Raw genomic sequence first — 11902 nt, forward strand, 5'->3', positions numbered from 1 at the left:
TTCCATATATTATCCCGGATACTGAACTTACCTCTGCATTCCCTATTCCCTTGACAGACGATACCTCTCCGCTACGTTAATTTTCGCGCTCTTCTCCGTCAAAGAGAGTACAGATCTTTTTGCCTTACGCACTCTTATTTATTTACAATGGAGCGCGAAACATGCATGGCATCCCCAAGCGTACCTCCCAATGGCGTCGTCACTCAAAATTTCCTGCCGCGAGTGACAGGCAAAATTCGTCGTTCCTTTCAAGTTGCAAACGAACGCCAAAGCCATTTGCAGAGCGCCGGCAACTCGAATTTATGGCGTAGCTCTGCGGTCTCAACACACACGCTCGGCCAGCTCTCTGTACTCTCTGAGCAGCTTGTGCGACCGTAATCGCATTAGTAGTGAACAAGCCAAGTAGACTATGGGCTCCTATCCCAGCTGGGAAAGCACCTGGGTGCCAGACCAGGATTTTTAGCCTTTGTATATCGACTGATTTAAAATGTAACAGTTGCATGGAAATCGATACCTGGCTTCACGTAAAAAATAATTAATTGTAGTGTCAGAAACAACTCGATTGAGCTGAAATTACATTAAATTTCGTCAACCCATCGATTGCTGCCAACCATTAAGGTTGCGGGGGCTCGATTAATTTAATTGTTATCAAAAAAATCCTCTTTGATTTTTGTATGAACTAAAATAATCAACTGTTTTTGACAGCATGTTGCGAATACGGATTCAAAGTGTAACAAATTGCTACGGATTGTTCTGAGAACCAAGAACTAGGTTATTTTCTGACAAAAGGAGTGGCATTTTTATCGTCTTCATGGATAAAAATAATAAAATTGTCATGCTACATTCAGCGATTTTGAACTGCTATTTTTTATTTGACATTTTAGAACGATTGAACCCTTGTAGATAAATTTCTGTGTAAATTGTACTGCACAGTAAGTTAAATATAATTCGACTGAAATGAATTGCACACGGCTTTTCGCAATGCTGCCTCTATTAATGAGATGTTTTGTTGCTACAAACACAACAACAACAGAACTACTGCTCGTTTTGCCGTTGTTATGCAAAAGCAGAAGCGTGGGTAGGCTAATTAACTCGTCACGATTAGAAGTGCACAACGGGGAGCGCTTCGTTGCATTGTTTCAATGAAACTAAAAGATAATTCATTAATGGACGACCCACTCGAGGACAGTTTCACTGTGGGAATTGAGCTGACGCTATTTTTCATTAGCTAAAAAAATACAGTATTATTACAAATAAGTTTCAACTTTCATCTGAAAACCTAGTTAATTATATTTGTGAATCAATGGAATCAAAATAAAATGCAGTTTCCAAGCCGAAAAGTAAAATTTTAAAGCTAATAAAATATCATTTTCCTCCTTTTGTTGGAACTGTGAAAAGAAAAAGAACATAAAACATTCCTGGAAATTGCTTTTTTTTTGTTCATTTCGTCAAAGTGTAATTTTGCGACTCTCTTGACAAGAAAACTCTTTCGAATGAAAATGAGGTGACTTTGAGGAAAAATATTTTTCCTTCAAAAGAAAAAAGGAAGTTTGTCGTGGAAAATTATTTTGCGTTTTCGATAAGGCCGCGTTTCTATGACATCGCAAGATAATTATAGCTCTCTGAAAATTGCAATTAAATGGAAAAAAGTGGCACATTATCCACAAGAGCGAAGTTAATGAAAAAGTGCTTGGAAAGTGCGTGGCACATCCTATTTTCATGCGAGCACCGCTGGTGGACTCAATTTATCCTGCTCGTGGGTGCGAGAGCGAGTGCGAGAGAACGTGCAGTTTGTAGCGGCGGACAACTTGTTGAATCAATAACTTGCTCCTCGTCACCCACGTTTACCCCGCTCACAATCAGGGAAAACACGCGTTCCACGAAATCTCGCAGTCAGCTGGCTGATCTCGGCGCTGATTTCATCACAACTAGGGGAGAGATTGGAGGCCTGGTTATCTGTTGAAGATTTCCTTAGATTCGTCATTTTCGTTCTAAATCTTTGGTTTATTGGGAAATATAATACATGACTTTATTCCGATCACAATAATTATTTTAACTAGAGTAAGACTTACATTTAAAACTGGATGCAGAAATCATTATCAATATCCCTTTTGATAATAACTGCTAGAGGGAAACGCCAATTAATTCCATTTAATTTCATTAAAAATGTACTGGACATCAATTGAAATACTGTGGCTGACTTAGAAATGTATACACTATGTTCCTTTTCATTGATGTTTTTTTTTTAAATATTTTTTGTGTGACTAAATTTGTAAATATGCGGGCAGGATTGAAGGAACTTCACTTTTATATAAACAAATAAATATAACTTAACTTAAAATTCAACTGAATAGCAAGTTCAATTTATGAATAAAGTGATTTGTTCTAGAAAAATCTAACAAATCAATTGAAACACTTCTTTAAGGTTATTTTAAAATCAAGCTCAAAAGAACAGACCAGTTTATTTTTTGCCTATGTGACAAAGTGATAGAATTGTTCCCCCAGCTCCCCCGATGCAGACGGGGTCGTTCATCTGAACACGTTTCCGCGCGAAAGCAAGTTAACGCATTCAAAGTGACAAGATCATTGGTCCTGCCAATTTCAAGCTTCCAGATCAGCACATAGGGAGCGCGTAAGCTATCGGAAAGAATTTTTGTAAAAAACCCAAACAGAAGTTACCCGGTTGGAATTTATTCAAAACGGAAGTTGTCCGAAAGGAAATTATCCGAAAACAAGGACAGGAATCCTTGCTTCCTTGACAGTGAAATCGCCATAAGCACTTGTTTATTTCTCTGTCTTCCTTGTTCTGTTTCTTCAGACCACCAGCTTGAACTTTGTCAAAAATGCACTGGAAAGTTCAATAAGAGAGAGTTAACTTAGTTTAAAATTAAGAAATAAGCTTTTTCTAATTTTCATTTTAACAGCAAATGAGCACGAACCACTCAACCTAATTTAGTGTTCTGAATGGATTCGAGGTAGGCATTGTGTAAGAAAGAGATCAGCGAATACCTTCTAGCCTTGACCCTTTATGCCCGTTTTCTTGAAGTCAGCAGTACTGAAGCGTGTGAGATGATGAGACGAATTATATAGACTTTGGAAAAAAACGTAGGAAAGGGCAAACAACACCAAGCTCCAGCGATAGCAAAACTAAGTCGTAATCAACTTTGAATATGAGCTTATTGATGTTAGTGAACACTCGGAAGAAATTAAGTTATCATCGTGCGCAAATTTATTTTTGTAAAGGCCTTCATCAATTTTTAAACTTTAAATCATCAATCAAGCTTATTAAACTATGTACCATATTTGTAATTTAAATACTCAACAATCAATTATTGCTGTTTAATTTAAATGTGTCTTTGCATTCTTTCTATTCACTGGCACTAAATAATTTTGAGTCAGAAACGATCGAACTGCACGCCCTGAGTGGAAAACTGAGCTAACCGTTGAGTTTTTAATTTAGTTAAAAAATATCGTTATATTTTCTGGTTTTAGAGCTGTTTAAGAGGTTAGATTTATGAAAACACCCCCCAAATGTGATATTATTTGCAAAAAATCGTTGAGGAAAAACTGAAACACGAAAAGAATTATTTGAATGAAGCGTAAAAAGAAGTTTGAAAAAGCTCTCTTTTAATCTTTTTGTCGAAAGAATCTAATAAAATCCCCTATATTGCAGATAAATAACTTCACACTGCGTCAAAAATCCGATGAAAAAATTCCAGCCAAAAATAACACGCAAAAATTTAATCGACTCTTTGGAAAGTTATCTGAAATGATCAAGAGGCTTGTTTTTCAAACGAAATAATTGTGTTGATGTTGCAATATCCTAAATTTTCCCTCGTTTCCGATGGTTAAACTCTTGTTGCTAATTAGCTTTTTCAACGCAGGGTCACGCTGAAAGGTTTGATGGCGAGTATGCCTCATCTCAATCTGATATAATTTAGTTAAGCGCACCTCCCTCTTCGGCCTGAGCTTGTACCTGTCCACTTGGCCATGTTGAAATTTCGAAACAAACTATGCCGGAGGGTGAGGATTAGTCACGGTTGGGCGAAAAAGCGCGAAAACCCTTAACGCCCGCATGTGTCGTGGGCCAATTAATAGAGCCCCTCGCAATTTCAGCGCCGTGCGCGCATTCCCTTGACGGTTTAATTAAGTTGTGCTTAGCCGAAATCACCTGCTACCCGCACACCGAAACTCGCCCTTTGCCATTAATTATCCGCGCACCTGGGAAATCAATACATATTTGATTAAAACAGCACACGAGACCGATTTTGCGTGCGCAGGAATCTCTTCGTTCGGAATCCGGTCCGCGCGTCACACCCGCATAATTGCCGCCCCTTGAAATCTAATCAGAAAGGAATTTTTTAATGGCCTTGTGTTAATTATACGCTTTTGATGCTCCTTTACGGAATTGGTAACGAGACCCCTGCAGAATAGGAACGGAATCAGTAACGAGTCAGTAATGAGCTACATGACGAGAATAGGGCATCCGCCGATGCTACAAAACAAAATAATCAATGGGTGCTGTCCTTTACGGGAAATACTGCGCGAGGTTTGCAAGCACTATTATGTGTTTCTATTTCAGTCAATATATTATGCTGATTACAAGCAACTATTTTTTTACTCAAAGCATAATGTAGTGCGTCTCCTCTTTCGTGCCAGATCTGACTGAAACGAGGGCAACAATTCAATAAATAGAGATCTATAATATAGGGTATTTTGTGGGAAAAGTATAGGAAATTGTGTTCCGTGCAGTAAAAACCATGTAATTATTATGCGATAGTTATACCTATACTAGGCTTGAGAAAAATCAAAATTTTGCTCAAGGGTCGAAAGAATATTGAGAGATAAATATATATAGTTAGTAAATATATTGAAATTTAAAGAATTAAACTAAAGAGGAATTAAATTACTACACTAATTAGGGGCTATACCAAAATTGAATATATGCGGTGATATGATATTTTGTGACTTAAAAGAGCGTCTCAAATTGATTTATAGTAATACAAATGAAACTGAACAAATATCACATACATAAAATGTTTCAAACACCAAACTTCAAGCACCACGACAAAACCAGGAAAATATTTTTACTTTAAGACACTGAAAGAAATACAGGTTTAATCTTTTAATTTAAACATTACTCTAAATTTTAGCTATTTATCGTTTTTAAAACTTTTTTTAATTAAATTCCATGGAATATTAATATTTGGTATTACAGGTTTGCATGCCAATGAAGGTAAGTTCTATTAGGAGCTCTAAAGCCTACCTATTGATGATAAATATAATTCCCTCCTGCTAATGACCAATCTCTCGTCTTTGAGGTATTGGTGTTAGGGTTTCGGAAGCAGTAAAGTAATAGCGACTGAGCGGGAATCTGAATCAATGATTCAAACGCCGGGGGCTCGATGAGCGTATATTCAATTTGATAATTGCACTAGGCTTCAAAGACAAATAGACTGATTGCTGCGTTGCTGTTAGGGAAGGGAGAGACGACTGCCTAATTACGGAACTCTGACGCGTACGTCGGCTTGAACCTGAATTGCAAATTTCAGCTGTGTTGCTAAAGCACTTCAATACTCGGCTTGACACTTCTGTAGAATTCAAACGGGACTTAAATTCGTTCACGGAGTTGTGTTTTCTCTCGGTGGAACTAAAGAGCCAAAGAGAATAACTGAATGAATAATATAAAATAATAAAGTTATATTCTCGAATTCAAATATTTCGAAATTATTACATCATTTTTTATCTTTAAAAACTCGAGAGAAAATTAACTAATGAAGGGAAAAAGAGGGAATTGTGAACTACAGAAAAGTTTTTATTTCAAAATCCCTCACAAATGATTTAAAGAAAACTTTTCGTAAGTGCAGGACTTCCCAGCACTCTTCATTCTTGCAGTAATTTTTTTCTACCTTTGCTTTTAATTTCCCTTAAACAAACCAGATCAGCCTGGATCAACCCGGCCATTGATTAAATACAAGCATTGTCGGTATAATTGCTTTTTCTTGTGACAAATAAACCAGCACGTCTTGAGGTTGCTAATTTTTTCTGCCTGTGCTCTCTGCTCCAGTCAAACCACGCTCAACACATAAATTTGCTGAAACTGACGCGTTTGCTGCGGCTGCTGCGCGTGCTGCAGAAAATGGACCGCTACAGCCAGTACTCGGCCATGATCCTCACCCTGCTGATGCTCTCCTTCAGCCTGGTGGCGCACTGGATGGCCTGCATTTGGTACGTGATCGCCGAGCGGGAGCGAAAACACCACGAGCAGGAATGGAACCTCGGTAAGCAAGCATGATAGAAAGAAAGAACAAAAAAAGTTCCTCGGAAAATTGGGCTTGGCAGCTTGTCAGTTTTGAAAAATGGTGCTGTCCAGGCATGGTTAGCTATGGGGAAAATTGATTTCTAATGATTTGTGTCAGACCAGTGCAGAGTTTATTTGGCTTTGGCAAATAAGAGGCGCGAGTTTTATCCCGTGCCAAATGAAACTGGTTTGCCCAACAGCTTGCCTTTGCCAAGCGTCTTTCCAGCTGACTTCTTTGAAAACAGCCGGCGAACAGATTAACGCACGGCAATTCAAAGCCACGAGCGCTATTTACACAAGATCGTGTTATTCCTCCACTGATAGAGGAGAGTTACTTAACGCGTCGGGCGAGCGATTTTGGATTTAGTTTTGGTGAAGGAAGGCGGAGGCGAAGTCGGTCGGTGTTAAATTAAATGCCGCGAGAAAGAGCTTGCGCAGCAAATTGCATCAAGGAAAGAGGCGTAATTAGGTTTGGTGACGTCAGTCGCTCCTCCGGTTCACCCCTTTGGCCCCGAAACACGGCTTTTTCCTAACGAAACAAATTGCCCTTCGGTGCAGCCGCACGATTGGCTAGCTTGCGTCATATGTGTGTGCGGTTTACGGTTGCTAAGCCCTAGGTCTGCACTGATTGAAGCTTCACGGATATTGCCAAGGAATTTAATTGTCACGTGGAATGCTATGATGGTTAACGCAGTATTCTTGGAATGGTTTAATTATACATCCGAGGTTTCCAACGTGTACTCACGTGCATCGTTAAACGAGAGGATATTACAGTTTAACAAATAAAGCCAAGGTATATTGATTGTTGGGTCGCGTTCAAAAGCTCAGATTCCAGAAGGCCAAAAAAGTGTGAATTTCCACAAGACCGACAAGTGTTTTTACACCGAAAGAAGAAGTCTTGCTCATCAAGACTGAATATTTAATATGGCCGAAATCGCATAAGGGTGCAAAAGCGGTTTTTTTGTACATATACTGCTCGTTTGTTGTAGCATCCCACACCATGGACTTTTGGAAATTAATTTAAGTACTCTCTTGAAAAATTCATATTAGATATGTCTTATTTCCTCGTTCATGGAATTATAAAGTATATTATGTAAACGCCTCTAGGTTCTTTGCGTCAAAAATCTCGAAAGAGGTGAACTAATTAAAAAATAATTCCTTGCTTGAATTTATTGCTGCCAAAACAATGCAAAAAAGATGGTATGGTAGGCCTTGTAAGTTTGAGTAAAGAGCCAGTTGAAGCAGTCGAAATAGAAGCCTCTCTTGATCCAATCTGAATAGATTTTATATCTTATGTGTATTTTTTGTATCTGCACAATAATCAATCTTACATTGCTAATAGAATCTTCCGGATAATTTCTTGTCTTGCGGTGACATAAAATCGATGTTGCTGCTCTAGTAACCATTGTGCAGCCGCATTTTTTGCACGGTATGTGCTGTCTGCTCCTCAGGATGGCTGTCACAACTGGCCACGCGGCAGAATGTAGTGACCGTGGATGCTCTGACGCAGTGGGACTGCTACGTGACCGCTCTGTACTTCACCTGCTCCAGCCTCACCAGCGTTGGCTTCGGCAATGTGTCGGCCAATACGCTGCAAGAAAAGGTTTTCAGCGTGTGCATCATGCTCATCGGTGGTGAGTACAACCCTCCGCCTGTCGAAGAAATTGATGAAAGTCTTGAGGGAAAATGGATCGATTGCCACTTTTATTTTTGCCATAATACGTGTTCCTTGCAAAACAAATGCGCACCTACCTATTTTAGCTTCACTGGAGTGTGCATAGCTGCCACTCTCTACCCTGGTCGATGAATTACGCTCTTTCTGCCCACGATAATTTAAATGGTGCCTAATCGGTAAACATAATTACCTTAAAGGCAGAAAAAAGAGGCGAACTTTGATACTCCAATTTGAATATTGAACGATTAATCCGCTACAACTGATTGAAAATATTTTCGTTGTCTGTACTGAGGACGTTCATGAATAATTGATACATTTTGTAAAGGTAAAAATGTGAAAAACGGTCCTGATTTGCAAATTTTACCCGAGGCAAATGTTTTTGTGATCTGAAAAATCGCTATTTTTTGCAGCTTAGTGCGGCAAGTGATTAATTTAAAAGGTATATTTTCCGTCTCTCTGATTGAATATTTCGCCCTGCATTTTATTTATTTTTCCTATTGAAATTTCGGCTCGAAAAACCTTTTAGGAAAACCAGTAGCTCAATAAAAATTAAAAGTTTTGAAATTATTATCTATGCTCCAGCTCTGATGCACGCCGTTGTGTTTGGTAACGTGACTGCCATAATCCAGCGGCTCTACTCAAGACGCTCCCTTTACCAGGCCAGGTGGACTGACCTGAAGGACTTCCTGGCCCTTGCTCAGGTACAACAAAAGTTAAATTAATTGCCTGTCTTCCCCGCTAACCCAGACGGAATTTCAAAACGCTTATGGCTGTGGTAATTACATAAAGCACCGAGTACACTTGTTGAGCAGCCCGGAGTAGCCATTAAAGCGAGCGTACTCGGTACAGCTCGCATAGTTATTATGTAATTTAATCTGCTTAGGTCCCAAAGGATTTGAAGCAGCGGATCGAGGATTACTTCCAAACATCGTGGTCCGTCAGTAACGGCATTGACATTAACGAGGTGAGTTTTTGCATTCATTTCCAAAAGCAGCAGCACACTCTTGAAGAGAGCGAAAGCAGCTCTTTTCCGCTCACTCATCCCCTGCTCCTGCTGGCAGCTCGCTCGCAACTCTACCCTATTCAAGCAGTCAATAATATCTCGACGTGCGTGACGCGCGTTCACTGGCAAAAGCAGTTAGAAAAGGGCTCGGAAACGGGAAACTTAAGCCTTCACATGGGTACCGCGTTCGTTCTGCGTGCGCTCATGCTCGCGAAAGGCTTCGCTCTATACATAATGCATGCTCCACATAATTACCTCTTTCGCCCAGAAGGGATTTGATAATAGCGTTATGTCATGAAATGTGGTGCACGGAACTTATTATGCAGTTGCATTATTCAAAATCTAGAGCAAGCAGATTAATCAGCTAATTTAATTATGCTGAAATCCGATTCATGGCGTTTTTTTGGTTTTCTTGCTTGAATGGAAAATGACAACAATTTGCACGGTATTTAGATTAGTCACTGGCAGTTGTTGCTTTTAATATTTTATATGAAATGCAATTGCATCAAAACAAAAAATTAGAGTCGCACTCCTATATTCTATACACACAATTTGACTCTATGCACGAACAAAATTAAAACTCGATGGAATTTAACTATTTGGAAAATAAATAAATTTCAATTCTCTTTGTCTATTTCAAAATGAAATATTTTTTGCTCTTTTTATCCCTGTCCGAGGACCGGGAAGGACGACTGAATATTTTCAGAGGCAAAACAGACTCAAACTTGAAAACAAAGTTTTTGTTATTAGCTGCCAGCAGATACAACATTTTTGTGACAGAATGAACTAGATGAAGCGAGTAACAAAAATCGAAATCCCGCAATTTTTTGCGTTTTCCCCGTGTGACATCTTTGCCAATCTACGCTAGTGGCACTGTCAGAATCAGGGGCCGGTCTGACGCGCGCTTGACGTGCGATTTACTTTATCTGGTGTTGCGTCTGTTCTGTCTACCCCTTTGGCGCGCGCCAAATGGAGTGGACAGGCGGCGCAGATAACGGCAATCTATTTCCCAATTTGGCTCGCCGGCAGATCCTGAAAGAGTTCCCCGAGGAGCTGCGCGGCGATGTGTCCATGCACCTGCACAGGGAGGTGCTGCAGCTGCCCATTTTCCAGCAGGCGCCGCAGGGTTGCCTCAAACTGCTCTCGCTGCACATCAAGTCCACGTTCTGCGCGCCTGGCGAGTACATGGTGCACAAGGGCGACGCCCTCAACTCGCTCTACTACCTGTGCCATGGCTCCATGGAGGTGCAGCACCATGGCATGGTGGTCGCCATATTGGGTCAGTCCCGTCCGCAATTTTCAAACTCTAACAATTTTTTTTGTTGGAATTTCTTACTTACTATTAAAATTATTTATTATTTCTTAAGCACTGCTGAAATATGTTTTTTTGGAAACGCTTATTTCAAGTTTTTAATTGGAATTTTCACTAAACATATTGAAAAAACAAAATTCACTTATTTTTTACAAATTTATTCAGAAAGGATAGGCATGGCATTTTGGATTATTTTTTCAGCTCTGAAGAAAATTTTTGATCCAAGAAAGGAGGATTGATCCCTTCATCCTTTGGAGAAATATAATCCTCTAAGATGGAGAATTTCTCTTCTCACAAATAAATATTGAATACAGGGTTATGGGTAGTTATAATTTCATTTAAATTGGATTTTTTCCTCGTGGAAAAACCAAGAAACAACTGAATTTGGATTTTATATTTCTAATTGAAAACTGATTCAAACCAGCTTCAAACAGATAAAAATACTGGAGAAATTTATAGTTGGATAAAAATATTAATTTCGATGGAAACTACTCCTAAATTAACTACCACAATATGGAAGGATTTAATTTCCGGCTATTTTTTGGCTGCAGGGACCGGTGATCTAGTTGGTTGTGATATTCCCCTTGAAAACTGCAGTACTGGCGTGGCCAAATCCAGCTGCGCTGTCAAAGCTTTAACGTATTGCGACTTGAAGAGCATCAACATGGTGGGCCTGGTCGACGTTCTCAGACTGTACCCCGAATTCCAGCAGGAATTCTGTAATGACATCCTCCACGACCTGACCTACAACCTCAGAGAAGGCTACGAAGCTGAGGTAAGTGCTGAAATATTTTTGTTGCAAAGCTGCTGTGAGTTTTTTATGCTTGCTTCAATTGAAAACTTTGTTTGAAGTCTTAGCTCATAAACCCGGCCAATAATGGCAGAGTGGTTGCGATGCTTACGTTGCTACCTTATAAATTCTCAGTTAATGAGAGTAGATACTCTACTTTCCTTATTCTCAGTCTTTATGAGATTCGTGCCTCGTTGGACTTTCCAAAAAGTCGTGCTTGGAGGCGGATTGAACAATCAGACTAGCCGCTTGGAATCTATTCATTTTTTATTGTTTTGAATTTAAAATCATGCTGATTGATACTCAACATCTTGAGTTAAATCTTTTGTTGCAGATTTTTTTATGTAATTATGAGCTGTAAAAAACGGTTAATACACACATTTGTGTGCAATGAGGCACTAATGTGGACAGTCATAATGGTTTTGTAGGCTAACGAGATTCTCACAACGTCCATTAGCGAATACAGAGTGGAGAACCTGGTCTGCATTCTAAAGTTTAGCATCTCTTCTCGCAGCATAATCAATACTCGTTTTGCGCCATGCTCTGGAGTGTCCACGAGCACGCATTAGAATTTCAAATGGCTCCTGTCCGCTCTGCTAGTGTACGTCATTTGTCATTATCTGGTGTTACAGCAGGACGAGTGCGAGGATTACGAGTTGAACCGGGCTCCGTCTTTAACTCTGCCCTCCATCAGCGAGGCGGACGAGTCGCAAGCCGCTGACGACGAGTCATCGCCCCTGCAGACCAGTCAGGAGCTCAAGACCAGCAACAACAACAACAGCACTCGAAGTCCCAAGGCACGCAGCCTGCTCGCCACCAGG

At 39.8% G+C, this 11902-nt stretch overlaps 1 protein-coding gene across 1 annotated transcript in view; it reads left to right on the top strand.

Moving 5' to 3' along the window:
- Elk (Eag-like K[+] channel) overlaps window positions 1–11902 on the top strand; it is a 55214-nt gene that overhangs the window by 16159 nt on the left and 27153 nt on the right. Inside the window, exons 8-14 of the mRNA XM_065496356.1 lie at window positions 6068–6281; window positions 7753–7935; window positions 8559–8677; window positions 8860–8940; window positions 10009–10258; window positions 10843–11066; window positions 11714–11901. Coding sequence (XP_065352428.1) covers window positions 6068–6281; window positions 7753–7935; window positions 8559–8677; window positions 8860–8940; window positions 10009–10258; window positions 10843–11066; window positions 11714–11901 — 1259 coding nt within the window. The remainder of the gene's footprint in view (window positions 1–6067; window positions 6282–7752; window positions 7936–8558; window positions 8678–8859; window positions 8941–10008; window positions 10259–10842; window positions 11067–11713; window position 11902) is intronic.

This window comes from Cloeon dipterum, chromosome X (genome assembly GCF_949628265.1).
Source record: "Cloeon dipterum chromosome X, ieCloDipt1.1, whole genome shotgun sequence".
Classification (NCBI taxonomy): Eukaryota; Metazoa; Arthropoda; class Insecta; order Ephemeroptera; family Baetidae; genus Cloeon; species Cloeon dipterum.